The sequence below is a fragment of the Argiope bruennichi genome, chromosome 10, assembly GCF_947563725.1.
Source record: "Argiope bruennichi chromosome 10, qqArgBrue1.1, whole genome shotgun sequence".
NCBI classification, from domain to species: domain Eukaryota; kingdom Metazoa; phylum Arthropoda; class Arachnida; order Araneae; family Araneidae; genus Argiope; species Argiope bruennichi.
This window is the reverse complement of record NC_079160.1, coordinates 4,150,578-4,170,368: the sequence shown is the minus strand read 5'-3', so window position 1 is coordinate 4,170,368 and position 19,791 is coordinate 4,150,578. Positions and strand designations below refer to the sequence as shown.

At 30.9% G+C, this 19,791-nt stretch overlaps 1 protein-coding gene across 2 annotated transcripts in view; it reads left to right on the top strand.

Annotated features, from left to right (window-relative positions):
* LOC129988352 (laminin subunit alpha-1-like) overlaps positions 1-19,791 on the top strand; it is a 158,687-nt gene that overhangs the window by 40,885 nt on the left and 98,011 nt on the right. Inside the window, exons 4-12 of one of the 2 annotated variants that reach the window (XM_056096555.1) lie at positions 1,237-1,479; positions 1,643-1,702; positions 2,093-2,209; positions 4,002-4,091; positions 5,076-5,193; positions 7,662-7,780; positions 8,616-8,777; positions 12,702-12,746; positions 18,665-18,817. In XM_056096555.1, the coding sequence (XP_055952530.1) occupies positions 1,237-1,479; positions 1,643-1,702; positions 2,093-2,209; positions 4,002-4,091; positions 5,076-5,193; positions 7,662-7,780; positions 8,616-8,777; positions 12,702-12,746; positions 18,665-18,817 (1,107 nt within the window). The remainder of the gene's footprint in view (positions 1-1,236; positions 1,480-1,642; positions 1,703-2,092; positions 2,210-4,001; positions 4,092-5,075; positions 5,194-7,661; positions 7,781-8,615; positions 8,778-12,701; positions 12,747-18,664; positions 18,818-19,791) is intronic. The other variant, XM_056096556.1, reaches the window with a different exon arrangement.

Sequence of the window (19,791 nt, the reverse complement as noted above, 5' to 3'; positions counted from 1 at the left end):
TTATGAATACAATTAAGTTGCCATTATAATTGCCAAGAAAATTTTATTATGCTTCATTATTTAAATACAAATTTTGAAGTACGTGTAATTTAACAAAAACTGAATTATCCCTCTCTAAATCAGTTGTTGATGTAAAAAAGTACTTTTATATTTTTAAAATAAAATACACAAAATTCATTTATCAATTTTTTCAAAATTCTTCTTTCTTGTTTTCTTTATTTTAAATTCAAAATTCTTTCATTTCTTTATTTTTAATTAACCATCTGTGGCTACCAGCTGATTTGACGGGAATATTGATTGTGTTCACTCTCAATTAAATTTCTTACACCTAGCTTATATTCATGATTCCCATCTTTAAGCATCTCATATTATGACGGGGATCAAAATCGTTTTTCAATAACCTGATGTCTGTTCTGAGTATTGTATATATAACCCATCCTGATAGTCTCTCAAGTCATCTCAGTTCGATTGAAAACGCAATTTTCGAGATAATCTCTCTTCTGCTATTCGCGGGAATGTTTTATTCCTCTTGTGAACTGAGCAAAACTCTTTAAACAGAATCCAAAAATGGAAGAAAATCCTGCAATTAAATATTTGATGAAACAATGAAAATAGTTAAAACTGCAGTTCAACAATGGCACCTGTTATTGAAAATTGAACAAATAAATAAATGAATTTAAAACTGAATTGAATTGAAATTAATTTGAAGTTGCACGAAAATTGAATTGGCATAATTAAGAAAAAAAATTTCTTGAATTTTGAAATGATGTTAAAAATAATCTTCTTTTAGTTATATTTTCGCAAGTATTAGCGGGAAAACTCTAAAATCTTAATTACTTTTTCATTACTTCCGTTAATTAAAATTTTAAAAAAACTCTCCCAAACTTTAAAGTATATCTGTTTCTAAGTAGATAGAAATATTTTGTCAGACTTCCTGTCTGCTCTTCGATCTCTTGCAAATAGACAATACCCAGATAATATCCGTATATTGGACTGTAAGTATATTGGTAACTTGGAACTTTAAACTGTAAAGTTCAGAAATATTGGAAGGCTAGATATCTAATGGCGTCACAGTCATCTTCTGGGCATTTTTAATAAATAAATAAATTAGATAGTAATCGGTCTCTTTCTCTCATACACAACATCTGTATTATTAGTAGAGACAGAGATTCTTATCTAATAAAATGTCCCAATTCTAATATTTTTTATCAATATTTTTTTCTTTCAAATTTGTAGGTATATCAAATTGCTTACGTTATCGTCAAATCTGCTGTATCTCCGAGACCTGGCAACTGGATACTCGAGAGGTCATTGGATGGCGTTGTCTACCTGCCGTGGCAGTACTATGCACTCAGCGACGGCGAATGTTGGAATGTGTACGGCATCACGCCAACCATCGGACAGCCGCACTACAGAAATGATGACGATGTCATTTGCACGTCATACTATTCCAAACTAGATCCCTTGGAGAATGGGGAGGTATTGCAATCCACTATTTTTATTCAAGGCGAACAGCTGATTGTGATTCACAAATTTTAAAGCAATCAAATGTCTGTTTAAAGTACTGTGTGCTTTCAACTGATATTTGATGAAACATAATCTCTTATCTGATAAACTATTTATTTATGTATTGGTTTTTCAGATCCACACATCACTCGTCAATGGGAGACCAGGTGTTGACGGCCCGAGCGCGAAGCTAATGGTAAAGATAATCATACAGAATAAATTGTAATAACTTGCTAATTCTTATTAAATGTACCGTGGATTATTCCCCATTGAGAGGGGAAATATCCTATGATATTCAAAACATAATGTTTTCATCGTAAATGGTTTCATATGTGGTTTAAAAGTGGATTGCTCCCCTCCCCTCCCTACACTGTGGATTTAAAACTGCATTAAACCGAAAATTATCCTTAATCGAATAAAAGGATGAATAAATAATTCAAAAAACTACCATGAGGTATCTTGTAAAGCTAAAAAAAGGAGGGAGGGGAGGGTCAAAAGTTTATTTCATGATTTTTGAAACACTTTGTATGTATACTATATTTATGAAATTAAAAAAAAATGAGAAAAATATTAAACATTTTTTTAGGAGTTTACCAAAGCCAGATATGTCAGACTGAGGCTTCAAAAAATTCGAACACTGCATGCGGACTTAATGTCTCTTCAAATTGGAGGAGAAAATGCTGATCCTTCGGTTTCGAGAAGAGTAAGTCTTTTAACCTAAGATTTTGATTTACAAGGTGCTTATGTTCATGAAAAAACGGTCATAGAATGTATTCGTGTACACGGTCTGCTAAAATTAAAACTCCTATTTTTGTGAAATTCGACACCTTTAGAAAGCCTGCCAACGCCATTTTGTTTAAAATGTGCTGAAAATGTACTAAATTTTATTTTTACATGTACAAGCTGTTCCGAAATTAAAAGTTTTCTCAAACAGCAGCAAGAAAGTTTATTGCAAAAAACATTTCTATGTTACAATTTTTTTAATTGTTAAAAACCATTTTAATTCCTAGTAGCAATAAAATGTAGAAAGCAGTATTTATTCTTGAAATGCAATAATGGTAATTTCATTTGGAATTATATGCGTGGTACTTTGATCTAAATTCATGATGAATATAACTTAAATGCTTCTCTAAAATATGGATATTTTTATAAAATAAGAATGAATTTAAGTGTTTTTACCGGAAATCAGTCTCCCAAGTTGCTTAAGTCAACACCTTACTTATTTTGATTCCTTGTTCTATTATTAATGCTTCTGAAGCAGGACACCTCAGTATTATTTGAAATCTAGCGAATTATCAAACAACGTTATATCCACTCTTTTTGTTTCTGGTATTGGTAAGTAACCGCTCCAATATAGTGAAGTACGCTTGTTTAATGTACAGGCGTCCCGATTTTAAATTACTCTTAGAATTCTGTTGTAAACAAAAATTGGAATGTTAAAGAAAGAAGCTCTATTTGTATAATTAATAATCCCCGCATGCGAGTATCCTTGGTCACACGATCTCACAAATTTTTGAAGTATTCTATGAGTACTACAATTTTAGCATTTATCAGAAAAAGAGGTCCCAATGAAATGAAGACGTAAGAAATAATTTCAAAAGTTTTAGATAGCAGATCACATGCAGAACATCTACGCAACTATCGAATAGTTTTGAATGGGCCACGGATGTGTTTCGTAGTATCTAGCACGAAACGAATAGATGTCCGTATGACCAAGAAAAGTCGCATCAATCATTTATTATGTAAGCAAACAAAATCGATCTTTCTCTTGAGTTGTTTTTCTATTTTTGTAAAGTAGTTATTTTTGGTCATTGGTTATTTCTATCCTGTGTCATAAAAGTGCGTCATTTTTATTGTTGTAGATATCAAGGACATAAATTTATGCATAAGAGATTTAATTGAAACTATGCTCAATTAATATTCCCAGAGAACCAGCTGATCGCGAAAGGCTTCTCATTTATAATCCTTATTAATAATGCAGAGGTAATAATTCGGAGCGTTTTTACCTCATTTAATGTTTTCTTGAAGTTTCTATTAACGCGTTGCTAAAAATATTAGATGTAATTGGAATTTATTTTAGTTAGTTCGGAATCAAAATAGCGCTTATCTTTGAAGTTTTATATCGTTATGTTTCTATTGAAAATGTTGTATGCAGTTGATTATTATTGGAACTATTATATTTAAAATTATATATACATTTTTAGTTATAATTATTGTTGCTTTACTTTTAAAGAGTCATCTGATTATTTATGAACTGCGTTGTATTTATTATAAAACCATATATGTTTATATTATAAATAATCCCCCCCTTCCATTTTAGTATAAAATTGACTTTCTTGTTTCCATTTTTACTCCACCTTTTCTTAATTTGATGTTCGGTTAGGATAGATTTTTAGGCGATCCCATCAACTTTAAATGAACCCACTTCACTGCAGGATATTGATTTTATAAATAAATTTCGTATTCGTAAAGGCATATAATATTTTCTATTTCAGTATTTCTATTCCATCAAAGACATCTCAGTCGGCGGGCGATGCGCGTGCTCTGGACATGCAGATACTTGTACCACTGATGGCAGCACCGGGGTAAATGCTTTTCATAATTTTTTTTTTTTTTTTCGTGTAGGAGGATACATCGAAAATTGTCTTTTTTTTATTTCTTTTTTATTGGACTTATTCAATTGTTTTAATATCAAAAGGATTTAGTCATAATTTTGGGCCTGTTTTTCGTCCGATCTACAGTTTTTACTTCGACATTTGTTATTTCTTAACTGCACTTCTTAGAATGTTTTATATTTGTGAAGATGGAATTTTTCAATCCATTTTTTGTTCTCATTTAGTGATGTACTGCAAGTTTGAAACTCTTCTCACTTGTCTCTTCCAGATGACAGTAACACCATTTTCATATTTTTGGAACTATATTATAATCTAATCGATTTATTTTAATTAAATTTTGATTTCTGTGTCGTGACATTACCTGGTAAGAAATGAAGGGAAAAGTGAATTTCAGGATTTTATAGCAATGATAATATTAAATTAAATAATAAAAAATAACAAATAATTAAATTAAAAAACATTTTACCTTTTAGTATATTAATAAACTTTTTAAAAGCTTCTTTTATTATTTTTTTATTAATATGGTGTTTCTATTTTAAACTTTAGAGACCATTTCATATAGTCATTGAATAATTTTTAAATATTTTTCTAAGAAATTTCCCTGCCGCCACAAAACAAATAAGCAAAGAAATTTAGCATTTAATATTATCAATCACCGCTTTAATTGTGTGAAAGATATTTTGAAAAATATTTCAGAAGGTAAACATTCCTTTATTGGATCTTATATTTAAGTAATAAAATGTTGCAATTTTTACATAAATAATGATATTTTTCTGAAGCAAATAGACATGAAAGAATCATCGTATTTTCATTACACATTTAAAAAAAAATCTCGAATGAGAAAAAGGAATTTTAAATGAATGGTTGCAATAATTGTTAGAACATTTTCGTGCCATTCATATTTGTAAAATATATTCGAAGCTAATCTTATAAGGGCTTTTCTTTGCATTCCAGAGGCTTCTCTGCAAATGTGAACACAACACCTGCGGGGAGAACTGTGACAAGTGTTGCCCTCTCTACAATCAGAAACCATTTAATCAAGGCACCAGCGACAATGCTGCGATATGCGAAAGTAAGCGTCTGCATTTAAATGGGTTGTTTCTCAATCTTTTATTGTAATAAGTGCACATATCGATTTTCATCATACGAAATTTTATCTTATGTGCGTTACTTACAATGACCGCTTTTTTTCATTGTTTCTTTTTAGAGTAGAATAGAGTTATTTTGATTCGGTTTTGTGTTAATATGTGAGGAAGGTGAATGCAAAATAAGTTGTTGCTATTTAGTTGTCGCCTCAATTGTTTTAGAATGAAATAACCTTACTCAATCTTTAAAATTGGATCGCACATTCTTCGAAGAATTGCAACCGATTTGGAATAAGCAGAAGAGTAGAAAAGTGAAACTCGTAGAGAATGAATTCCTTTCCTGTAATTTATGAGAACGAATGAATGAGGGTTTCTTCCGATGTTAATATTAACAAAATATCCAAAATATTGTATTTAAGAAGTTTTTTTAGAAACATAAAATTTTTTGCCTAATTTTTTTGTAGAATATAAATGTTAAACGATACAAAAGAACAAAAATTTGAATTATTGATAAGGAAATCTTTTTTAAGATAAGGCCTTTATGCAAAAAATAAGAATTCTAAGAATAAGAAAAATAAGAATGAAGTTTCTAATCTTTTGCATAATTTTGTGAAAGCGTCTCTGGTTAAAAAAATGGACAGATTTTAAGAAACCTAATATTAAAAAAAAATTATTTGTTAAATGCACATTCGCTTGAATAACAGAATTATATTTGACTTAATCTAACTCAGTAAATTATCCCAGGGGAATTAAAATTCTAAAAGCTAATTTAGAATTTTTAATAAATATGAATAAATATAACTAATTTAAAAAAACAACCTTAAATCCTTTATTACAGAGTTCATAGTTTGCATATATGTGTTACATCCTTAATATATGTATTGCCTTTTTACAAACAGAAAACAAATTGTCTATTTAATATTAAATTTTCTACAAATGTAATAATGAAAATTTATTACATTAGTAATAAATGGCTGCATAATTATTAATTTTATGCTTCAAACAAATTGAATTATAATGAAATGCGTTTTATTAAAATATTTCCTCTTTCGATGGCGTCGATTTGTATAGTTCCCAAAGCTAGTTTCCGAAAAATCACTTCCTGTCTCTTTCAGATGACTTCATGTAGAACGTTTCTCTGTAACTGATTAAGTTCGAAAATCTCCATTTCATTTGATGGCAAATGAAATAGACTTTAATTTCTCTCTCTGCAGGAAAATCAAGCAATTTCGATTTCCAATTACAGCAATAATCGTTTTCGCTGACAACAAATTCTGGCTTTTGCTATGCTGAAGTACCCATTCTTTTGCATTTATAAATCCAAATTTTCCGAATTCGGGATATTTCGGAAATCTGTGGAAAGAAATAGACTCCTTTCAATTTTCGCGAATACATCGAACATCCTACAGCTGTCATTTAGATCTAAGACGGAATACCGTTGACTATCTTTTGTTCAAGAGGCCCCCTCCCCCCCTCTATCAATTGAACGAATCTACACAGCGGAGGAATGACACATAATGAGGAAAAAGAGCGCTTTTCTGGATTTTTTTTTTTGTTATACCATTTTAACTATTCTTTTCCGATACTGGTAATCATTTTCTTCGTGAATCGTGCTGCTTATTTGCAGTTGTAACATGCGCAACATTTCTATGCATTTTTAAAAATTAAAATAAACCGTTTCCCTCGTACACTTCATCCCACTCCTATTTCGGCGAAATCTAAGCTGACTAGCTCCTACACATAAGTAGGAGATTTCTATTTAAGGAAACAAAAGGTACGAAATTTACGACAGCAATTTCTGAAAATTGGCCGTGAATGTTTGAAACTATTCTTTTCATTGATAACCAATATATATATCTGAATAACCAGTGGGAATGGTCCACCCTAAACTTTCTTGCATACTCTCTAATAAAACTGTTATGCCGGAGAGTGCCTCGCACGACGTTGGCTTCAATATGAACCCTTAGCCCGAGTTCAGATTTTTTACTTAATCTATCGAGTGATCCTTGGCGAGATTAATCCCCGGTATCCCTAATAGCATCGAAGAATCGAATTTGTGTTTCAGACGCATTTTTCCCACCCCATTGAAACAAATATAATCAACCATTAATGCAAAATATTTGACGCTATGAACCCTCTCTGGGGAACTTGTTCTTCACTGGTTTCGTATTTGCGTTCGATAAACTGAATGAACGAGGATTTGACAAGAAAATTGATGTTTGATCTACAAATAAAATCGTGGAGGTCTTTGATTCACGTCATCATGGAATGGAAGGAAATATACCTCCAAAAATTAAAATATGTTTAAAAATGACATTAATCCTTTCGTATATTTAGTTTTTCTTTCAGTGTCTCACCTTTTACGGACTTTTAACGTTTTTCAATGTATCAATAAAAACTTTTTTTTTAAAAATTAAACTTTTTTTTTACTGATTTAGCTTTTTTCATTTTTTAGAATGTGAATGCTACGGGCATTCGGATCAGTGCCATTACGAACAAATAGTTGCTGACAAGAGGCTGAGCATTAACACTCGAGGGAAGTACGAAGGAGGCGGAGTGTGCGACAGCTGTAAAGTAAGTTTCTTGTTTTCTGCGTATTTTGTGCCAGGTCTTTTAAGAAAGAAAAGTTAAGATACCTGCTGAATTGTTATAAACTCTTCTTTTAAACCCTCTATATACTTCTCGTTTGTGAGTAAAATATGAAATACATGTAACGGATCAGCTGTGAGGGTCTCACGTGAGGAAGTAAAAGTATGATTAATTTTAATATTCGGCGACATGTCCGAGTCCTCTTGCGGAAGAATCCACTTGCCAGCCATTTTATTTTTAATTATTATGGGGTTATCAATAACATCAACATTTTTTTAAAATCTTTGTGCTTTTCGAAAGCTACCAAAAGTTTTCAAAAGCTATTTTTTCCCATTGATGGTTTTTACCGAATGGTACAAAATTTAACTTGCATTCAGAATGGCGAGGTGAGTCATTTAATTACCTAGTCTATTTTTATTCAATAAGAATGGTGACATTTATGAGTTTTCGAAACTGTATAAAATTTAACTATTTAATGCGTTGTCTCGAAACTTTCCTTACATTTCATAGTAATTTTCAATACAATTTGGACAAAACTTACAGTGTGATTTTTATTGCGTACTATTTACAAAGTTTCATTTTTATTTATATAGATAAATTAATTATTGTTTTTGACTTTTAATTTTTTTTGTTGCTGTTGTTTCTAAAAGTAAAAGAATGCCGCCAAACGTGAGTTTCTTCCTCACAATAACTCACCATCATCTGTAACCCTGAAATAAATGGATGCACCTGTGCGGTTGCCGATGGGGACAGTAACTGTGTTTTTAGTCTAGCAAATATCTTTTCATCAGAGGTAATAATATTTTTGCACCCATTTCAGCATCACACTGCTGGCCTCAATTGCGAGCACTGTGAGGATGGATATTATCGGCCGTCGCAAGTTCCCCGGAACCATACTAAACCCTGCAGAAAATGTCAGTGCTCGGGTCCAGGAATGACCGGTCTGTGCGTTAAGGATGATTCGCATTTATTGGAAGGCTTGGTATGGTCTTTACTTTCAGCAAAAAAATTATTTTTTCTGGGAAATTCATTTGAAATTCAAATGATTTTTTTTTATTTACATATTTTTACACTTTTGCTTATGACATTTTAAGAATCAAATTAAAATGTATTTTCAGAAGCTGTGCCATGATTTGCATCCTCCTGTACAAATAATTTTGATTTCGAATAAATAACGATAAATAGTAAAACGAATAGAATTGAATAAAATGATTGTTTCTTGAGGGCAGATAGTAAGCGTTTGTAGGAAAGTTTTACAACTAGTTACCACAATGTTACGACGTTGTGTCATCGTTAAAACTCGTAATACGTTAATTATTTCGACTTGCTAAAATAACTGTTACAAATTCTACGAACATATTTGTTTTTCAGTGTGCCTTGAGTTTATTATTTCATATGCATATGTAACTGGCAGTTGATTGGATCTTAATATCAGCTCCCTGCATTACCCAGGGTAATTCAGCTTATTCGTGCATTAAGCTAACAATCATCCAGATCATGGGGAACACGTTTTACTTCAATTAATATATTATAAGCAGTAACTTAATTTATTAATGAAACTCCTATCTCTCGGTGGCCATATGTGAAACTGTGATTTAAAAGAAAATCTTTAGAGGATTTTTTTTTTGTCCGTTTTGTTCAATTGGTATGTTCTCCGTGCCGCTTTTTACGCGTACTCACCTTGACATTAAAAATTGTAATTTCCTTGAAGAGAGAATGCAAGAGAATCGAAGTGTAATCTAGAATATTTTGTGAATTTAAAGGAGATACGAGTTTCTAGTACGAAGTTTACATCATGATTGTGCTTTCAGCTTAATTTGTCAACCTTTATTCTATTTTTTAAATAGTTAAATTTCATTTAATCTTATTTATATTGTAACAGTAATGTGCGCTCAAAAAGTATATTTTATATCAAGCAAATTCTGGTCAATAAACAATGAAAAGTATTGTTGTAAAATAATTTTAAAATATTTTTGAAAAATTTGTTAAAATGAAAGAAAAAAAATGTAGGTAAAAAAATAAAATTAAAGTGGTATAAAAACGTTTCTTTGTGCAGTATTAAATTTCAAAGTTTTTGAAGTAAAATGGTAACATTTTGTTTCATTTTTATTTAAAAAACATAGTTAAAATTTTGAAAATTCATTTCTTATTGAGCTCCTTCTAACTCAAGAAGTAACTATGTGTCCTGTAGAGTGTACAGGTATCCAGCTTATAGATTTGCATATTGTATATTTACAGTATCTAGTCTATAAGCATTGTCAGATTAATTGTACAACTCAGCTTGCTTTAGTGATTAATTAGTAACATAGCGTTTTTTTCTTAAAGGATTAAGTGTCAGTGTAAAAAAAATCCCAGACAAAATTTCTTCCCAGACAAAACAAATCCTAGACAAAACTTCAAAAATTTCACTCTTTTTAGATGAATGATTATTGCTGTAAACTGTTCTGAAGTGAAAACTGAATTTGGAACTTTCATACAAATTTTACCGCTATGGTACTTTTTGATTTTTGTCTCTTCGTACCATATTTGTAATTTTTTCAATTATTAAAATATTTGCATATGCTTTTAAAATATTTATAGAAATAATTTTTCCCCCTGCTATACTCTTGAATATAGAATTTTGAAAATAGTAAAGCATCATTTATACGTTATTTCTTCCCGATTCATATGTAACTGTTGTAAAATAATTTATTTATTTGATACGAAACTTCGCTTCCGTTTTGATGTCGGAGAAGATTGGAATTTCTCATAAGCAGATCTCACATTCGTGGAGTATGTTTAGTGATATCATAATTTTGAAATTATTCACAGTTGTCGATGAACAGAAGACAAATTATCTGGTGGTCGTATATACGAAACATCTGAAGCAGGTAATTCCATCTTTCTTCCGAGCTTTTTTTTGTCAAAACTCTTGGGAAAAACATTTAATTGAATACTTAATATTGTGCTTAATACTCACAAATAACTAGCACGTTCAACGATAGGGAAAGTTTTTTTTTTAATTTCGTTTTTATTGAACGTTTATCTACTTTCAGTTAAATCGTATAAAGTAAGAAATATATAATTTGTATTCAAGATATACAAAAAAAGTAGGATTGTTTTTATTTTTTGCATAAATGTTTATTTTTAAAATCGTATCAGTTTCTAATTACTGTACAGTAATATATCAAATCTATCTTAAAAATTTGCATTAGTAATATTAAATAAATAATAATCAAAGTTGTTTATTAAAATTTCATTTATTTATTTTATCCTTCGTTTTATGCCAATCTGTTGAAAGACGCATAAATGATGTTTTACTGCAAGTTTTAAACATCTCAAAATATAAATTATAAATATTTGGTTTTATTCATAAACAATAATAAAAGATAATATAGATAATATAATCATATTTTTCTGAGACAGAAATCTCAAAAAATTCTTAAATCTTATTCGGTTGTTTCTTTTTTAGAATTTCAGTGGATGTCTAAAATGTTCATGACCGAAATATATGTATAACATACGAATGCACGCTAAAAAAGAAGGAGAATAATTTTTTTGAACACATAATTGCAAAATACAATATGATCTGAGTAGGGGACGTCGTGTGTGTAAGCAAATCGGAACATAAGTGAAATCAACTTTTTTGTGTGTTCAAATATAACAATAATATAATTTAATTTTGCAAGCGATACCTAATCTCAGCGATACAGTAATAGAATAGCATTTTTTAGGGCTTTCAGTATTCAGGGTTTAGTTTAGTTATATTAACATCCCATTTTAAAGCAATACTAGATCTATTTTGAGACGGACCTAGTAATTTAGAACCGCGATCAGATGACGGATGACACCTGAGTTGGCACTTCCCTATCCAAACTTCACAGCACACCAGCGGGATTCAGTATTCTAGAAGAGTGCAATAAAATGCAATATATAGCTCTTCTCTGAGAGAAAACATCCTAGAAGTGCTACTATCTACTGCTGTATGTGAGTAAGAAACAAGTATATTCATTCTTCTCCAGTGTTCGTGAAGGGAGAAACATCAAAAGTACATCACCTCTTTATTTTCAGAGGTAAAAATTAAATAGGTTTTTTGCTGCTTGAATTCCTTTTTTTGCAAGCCTGAAATTTGTTTATAAATAAATAAAAAATAAGGGGTTATTATTGATAAATAAAAATGTACTATAAATTATTATATTTTTTTAAATTTTTAATATATTATTACATTTTTTTTCGTAAAAAAATATAAAAATAATATCCATACGTATGCATTCATTTTACCTTTGCAATTTCATGATTTTTTTAATCAATCAGTCGCAGTTGATGTTTTTAAAAAAGAGTAAAAGGACTAGAAAAATAATCGAAAATGCCTATTTTGATAGTTATACTTTACTTTAAATTGAATTAAAAGTAATAACTAAACTACCTGTATCTAGTCAAAACTCTTATCTTTTTATTGATTAATAATAAAATTATTTAAAATTAATTAGAAAGAAAGGATTTAAAATATGCCGAAAGGCATCTTGGCGACGTAAGAAAGGCCACTGCGCATGAGCCATCGCTGCTTCCTCTTTTTTTTCATTTTAAATCTATGTTCGCTTTTTTCGAACAGAAGTTGGTTGGCAAAGAATTGACTGCTTGAAGAAGATAAAAGTGATTAGAAGAAAAATATTAAAAGGTCGTTTCCAGTATCTGTTTGAAAACTGGTAGGCTTGTTAGGTTGAGAGCTCATACTTAAATGAAGACTATCTCGATAAAAACTATAACATGTGGATTTTTACCCAGTAAATATTATGAGAAATAAATTTATTCTCCTTCTTTTTTGGCTTACCTTGATGTTCTTTTATATTTATATATGTGATTATAATTTTTCTCAATTCTTTTTTTTTTAATGCAGAAAGATACTAACATATTTCATATTATATAGCCTCCTGGATACTTTGTAATTTCCAGTTTCTCATTTCGTTGTGGGGTAAGGTGGAAGACTTTCAATTTTATTTTGCTTCTGCAAGTTTACTTGTTCTTTCCTGCTTTATCGATGTTGCACCAAGTTCTGTTTGAATGTGCACAATTACGGTGACTCGCCTCGCCAAATTGCATCCTTTTGTCAAGCATGGCCAACACAGGGTGATTCTTGGTTAATCTGTGGAAATTGGTGAGGAGAATTAGCAAAAGAACATGATTTTATGGTGGCAGGCTTGATCGCAAGCATCCGCATGGCATAGCAGAGGGCGCTCGAAGTCCATTTCTGTTCACAAGCAAAGTTATCTGACTATTTTAGTCACCTATCTTTTGGCAAGTTGATGTCACGTATCTAACATGAATCGGATGCTGATGAGATAATTGGATGAATTATCTCATATGCGTCCGGCATTTTATACAATAGGAAAAGTGAATATGCTGTACACGAATAATTGACGAGAAGGCTTGTAGTATGATTGGGGGAGGTGGGTTAATTTATTGGCCATCATTTTTTTTTCGCATGTGTGTGTACAAGTAAGGACATGAAAAATCTTGCTTACTACAGGGGCATAGGCATTGTACTACGAATATTTACTAACGCGGACATGCTGGCTTGCACGTGAATGTTATTCATTTAATGCAATGCTGTCAATACCGTGTTTTGATTAATGGTTACAAATTTTTGCACTTAAAATATGTAACAGAGATTCACATCAATAAAATATTTAAACAAATAAAAGATATTATTACACGGCAACATCATTTTGTTATACTGCTTTCTTTTCATCCTCATCTTAGCACATTATGTCGTCGCATATACCAAAGGATCGGAGACAATGAGCTCAAAACTTAGTCTGTTGTGGATTAAAAATAAATCTTCAGCCAAGATTTACAAAGGTGCCACCCCATAATCTGGCACTTTTAAATTTAAGAGAAAGTCATTTTAAGAACTTTGCTGATTTGAGAATTTTGTGATTGTCAAAAGGCGATGTGATATCAGCACAGTCGATCAGAATCTGAGCACTTATTTCTCAAAGCACCATTATTTTTGCAAACCGTCAAGAACTAAGATGGACAACTCGTGTTTTATCAAGAATTCTGCTTCATTATTTGATACAATTCATATCTTATTTTTCGTAAATTAAATCACCCAGCCTAAAAATATGGTTTCCTAAAAATATTAATATTCCTTACGTCTCACACTTTGTAAGGCAACTTTTATTTTAAGAATAATTTCTTTAATTCATTCTAACACCAAATCTAATGACGACCAAAAATGACTTCCTTTTTCTTATTCAAAACACATTCTTAATTCGAATTTGTAAAAATTAATCCATTTGAAAGGACTATTCAAATGAGAGAAGTTGCTCATAGATCACGATGCAATGAGAAGTATTTTGTGACCAACACACTGCTTTCATTACTTTTGACAATTTGAATTCTCAGAAGTAACAACTTCGTCGTCTGTTTGTTGTCTAGGCTCCATGGCGATTATCTAGAGATTGAACTTATTGCCATCCCACTGGTTGGTGCGAAATATCTAATATGTTTGAAGACAGTTACACTGATTTCCATGTGCAGTTTTCCTGCAATTGTTCGTCAAGGAACATTGCAGAAATATTACACATGATTTCTTGGACACAAAATTCGAAGCTTAATAGATTCCTGGAGTTGATTCAATTTCTTTGCCACCCAGCAATCAAAGTTATCACTTATCGATTTTTTACTTCGTGACAAAGAAAATTGCATTATATCTTTTGTTGAGAATGGGTCGCTGTCAAAGTGAATAAAAAGATACACTTATCCCAAAATGTCCGCCATTCAATGAAGTACAGTTACCAATCCTTCTAACAAATAGTCTTAACTTGAACACCAGTTGTAATCTCGAAGTAATGAAAAAGCAAATAAATATTATTTGACCTGCTGATATTGTTTCCTTTCCATCATCTTTCGGACATAATTCCAAATTTTATTTTTCTTTACGAAATCATGTTCCTTTTTTCCTTACCAAATTTTCAAGATCAATTGAGAGTCACCCTATAGTTTGAATGTGTATCTGCTTGCGTCGCCGAACTCTCTCCCGTGTAGCATGGCCAATGAATGTTTCTTTCGTGGACTGCTTCTCTCCAATTTGTTATTGCATGTCTAGTTTTTCCTGCATTGCATGTGACAGATTTCTGAATGCTTGTTTCTTGCCGAATTTTGATTTTATGTTCAATTTAATTTTGAAATTGATTTATAATTTTGATGAATTGTGATCAAAAACTCATTATTCCTGACTTCATTCTCAAACGCAAGGATAGAAAAAACCTCCTTTTGATGGATTATATCCAAAATTTAATAGAAATTTATAATCCTGATATAAAGACGCTTTCAAATTTTTAGCTAGTTACTTTTTTTTTTCGATTATTGTATTGACAAATAAGTATAATTTTATAAAAATGTTTACCGAAATTCAAATTCTCGAAATGTTCAACCACGCAAATGAGAGGGGACAAAAGGCATTATAGATGCACAAGAGAAAGGACATTGGAACTTGAGGTTCAAAAGAAAGCGCTTACTCAACTAGCGCAAGCGTTGTCAATGATTTATAGGGAAAGTCTTTTTAAAAAGCAGATCTTGTTTGTTAAAAATTTGTAGTTAATGTACTAATTTTTTTTAGTAAAAACTTACTTAATACCTATGGGGTTGTTGATATATTTAAACTCTTTGGATCTCAGATAATTGTAAAAGGTAACACAAATTTGCTTTTATAATGTACAGCTTTTAGAATATGTTATGCCTTAGGGTTGAAAATTTAATTTTTGTTTAAATTTGAGGCAAAGTTTTATCATTGGACGTTTCAATAGCTACATATCTTCAGGGGATTAATCAAGTTCTTGGGTAACCAAAAGCAGATCACCAAGGTAACGTTCAAATGCATGATTTCAGATTAATGTCTTTTAAGGCAGCATTCTATTTAATAATCTCTGGTACAATAAAAGCAGTTCTGTAGAAAGAGAGAGAGAAAGGGAAGTCCTTCGGAACGAATGTTGAATTTTGACTCTACTGGCAAATATCAGTTTTTTATGAGGTGCAGCCAATGCAAATAATTATAGTTCAAGATCGGTTAATCACAGGGACTCCAAATCGGAAATTTCTTTATTATGCTTATTTTAAATTTGCTTCTCATTGTAGCATGTAAAATTCTGTTATATGTTTCTGTAAAAATATTGCTGTTTCTGTGTTTTGTTTATGATGAATGTTTGACATATCTTATATAAAGATATTCTCTGCCTTGCTCAATACTTTCTGCTTTGAAGTTTACAATTATTGTTTATATTACTGATTTTTGTATTTTTGCACAATTTCATATACAGCGATTTATATTCTTCAGTGCCATAATCAACTCCGAGTCATACATTTCGTGAATTTGTTAGAGTAATTTGTTTTAACTACAGCAAGAATTGTAAGAAAAATTTTAAAAATTATACTAATATTTTTTCTTTGAGGAAATTAGAATCGGATACAACAGACTATATCGGATATTTATTATTATTATTTGATATGTTGTTTGCATCGGGCCTGTATCTAAGTTTCCTACTTCGGCGTTTGGACGTACGTCGTCTAGCATCGAAAAATAACAATTTAAAAAAATAATTTCTTTGTTTTTTCATAATGTCTCCTGAAATTTTGGTTTTACGGAAAAAATTTTGTTATAGATTTAAAATAGAGTAAATATGTTACAGTTTGAGCTAATTAATTTTTAACTTAAAAAATGACTGGCATAAACAATTTCAAAACATTGCAGACTTTACAAAAATATGGACCGTATCTCCATACTTTTGACCTTTGCTTGAAAGAGACTTTTTGATATAATTTTCATTGATAATATACGCATTACGGATGGTTATTAAAAGCGCAGAATCAGAAAAGGATAACGCATTTATTAATTTTCATTAAATTAAAAAATGGTGAGATAATGCGTTCATTGAAGTGCTTAAAAACTTATTCAAGACGAAAATCTTCGACATCCATCAAAAGTTAGTTTCTCTTAATAATGTTGCGAATATGTCATTGTAATTCAAAGGAAGGCGTTTCGAATTCATCGACAAAGGTCTACAGAGCTGAACCACTCATCCCTTAGTTCAAACAGAAGGTCATGCGAAATGAAGTTAATATATGTCACCATTCAGCGTATTTTTGTACAAAAGTACGCTGCAAATGCCATACCACATATTTATATAAAATTGTCGCTGGACCTCATGTATGAAAAATAAATTTTTACCTTTTCTAAAATGAAAGTGATAATTTTGAAAATTCATGACATTTTTTTTTTATCGTGATTAAAGCGACATTCATATTTTGAGATTGCATTTATCAGGTAAGAAGGATTTGGATTTTATCTAATATGAAGCCCGATTGCAAAATTTTAGATGTCCATCGTGTCCATGTTATTGAGTATCAATCGAAAGACTCCACAAACATTGTATTAATGTCAGTTCTTACGTTGAAATATTCTCTATATTGTCCATTTCGAATGAATGAGTTCTGGATTAACTATTCGTAGTCTAGCTTGAAGGTACTTGAAAAACAAGTAAAAATGACAATTTTTACGCCTGAACTTCCTCTTCCGCCCGTAGAAGTAAGAATCCTGTCGTTTATAATCACTAAACCATTTTGTAAAAGCATTTCTTAAAAGATGCTGAAAATTCGGAAAACGACGTTGGCATTTTTCTACAACTAGACCTGCATTATGATTACATACAGCATAAATCATCAGTATATCTGAATTTTCCTTGTGACTGAAACGCATCATTCTTTCAAGGAGCACGCAAGTGCCAGAAAAGTTTGTTATTTACTATCTGGTCATTTCAGTATTTCTTAAAATATGTTAAAAAGATCAGTTTCTCTTCTCTCACTTTCTTTTTGGTAGATTACTTATAGGAAAACTACCTATTGCAATGGTTTTCGCAACAGAATTCGGGAAAATTTCTTCAGTTCACCAATCATGGTTTCTAGAACCCCTATATATATATATATATATATATATATATATATATATATATATATAGGAAGCTAATGAAATTGCAGTGCCAATGTAACAAACGTTGCCAGTCGTATCCTTACATTTCGATAAACATAAAAGTTGTGAAAATCTTATGTATCCAAAATTGATTAGAGGGAGAAAAAAAAAAAAGTGGAATTTTTGGTTGCACGAAGAAAATTCTTCTATCTGGACTATTGAGAATCAAAATAGCAAAGTGCAACTGTGTGAAGAAAGAACAGTATTTCGCGAATTTTTTCTAATTTATTAATCATTGTTGCGAGCGGTACAGGATGTTTGCGAATTGCGTTTGAGAACATTTCTTTTAATATTCTACGGACGTTCAAGCAATGGTACCGGCTTTATAATTTTTCTTATTTCGAAATAATGTAAATATCATCCTTGAGCGATGTTTGGCTATTGGCGAACAACCAACCAAACGTATGAAATCATTAGCATTCAAGCATGCCACCAAGTCCATAGCTGTATTTTTGAGTTATAGCTAATTTAAACTTATTCAATTTGCAAAAGCTTTCATAATTCGCTGATTCCTACAGTTGGTTTACCGATGTTCAGATAACGAACTTTAATCATAAAATAATCAAATGGGAATTCTAATCGAAAAAGTTTCTTTGTAGCTTAATCTTTTTGTTTTAACATTGACAAAATTTCCGTTTTGTTTCCAATTAGTTTTTGATTGAAAATCAAATTAACTTTTTCATTTTCAAAAGTTGACAGTATTTTTCTTTTTGTTTTGTGCATTTGATGTGCAAAGTGACAGTTGAAATAGAACTACAGATTTGTTAAAAGAAATTCACCTTTATGTTTAGATATTGTTTGTAGTGATTCATGTATGGTAAAATTATAACCCTGCTTTAATTAATACTCCAAACTATTTGCAGGAACCTGGCGACTGCTTTTGCAAAGCTGGATTTGCTGGAAAAAATTGTGAAAGTTGTGACATCGGTTACAAAAACTATCCTCGTTGCGAACCCTGTCCCTGCCACAGCGCTGGCACAATAGGATCAGTTTGTGAAGGCGACTGTGTTTGCAAGGTTACCATCTTCAATGTTTTAAATTTTGTCTTTTCATTATTATTATTTTATTTTGTAATTGTGGAGTAACTGTTGCGCAGTAATATTATACAATGCGCGAAGTTTTTTTAAAAAAAATTTCCTTTCGAATATTTTTCATTTTAAAATATGGAATGGATAAAAAAAAAAAAATCCAAAAAATAAAAACTAATAACAGGTGTAAAAAGAAAATTTGTCATTTCTTTTTTTAAAGTGAGGCAGAAGCAACGCCAGAAATTGATCAAAGCGTTCATTCAGTGAAAGAAGTTGGCGATGCATTTACCTCAGAATTGATCGCAGTAATGTGAATGAATAGTTGGATTTCCATTGAAAGATTTAATGATCGTTGATTTGTAATCAAATCGCATTTCAAAAATAGATTTACCGAAAAAAACAAATGGGCATTCAGATTTGTCAGAAACTATCGGCTCACTTGAAAAGGACCACTTATAAGTCTGAAGACGAGGCAATATGCTAGAAACAAATCATTTTAACAATCGAATATAGGATCACAATCGGAGAGGAAACCCGCTGTACAAGTTTCTTATTCACTGAACTAAGTAAAAGTGGAAAGGAAAGAAAAGAGGAATTTGCAATATAGATTTAATAGAATACAATTTTACAATTATGCAACAATCCACTTGTATGAATAACAACATATTAAGAGTGTACTGTTTCAAACGGCATGTTCTCTGAATACTTATCCTAAAGATTATCGTATTTTTCAAGCTCCCTACACTGATAATGGTGTTACTCGCACTGATGTATTGTTGTATCATCGTAAATTTGTATTGCTCCAAATCTTTGTTGCATATTTTATCTACCGTATCCTTTGCTTTAATCAATTTACTGATTGCAATACCCCGCAGCGCCCCTTATCTCATTTGTTTGCATTGCAAAAATGATTTGTTTCTCTGTATGCATAACCTTAACATTTATCTTATGATTTAAAAACA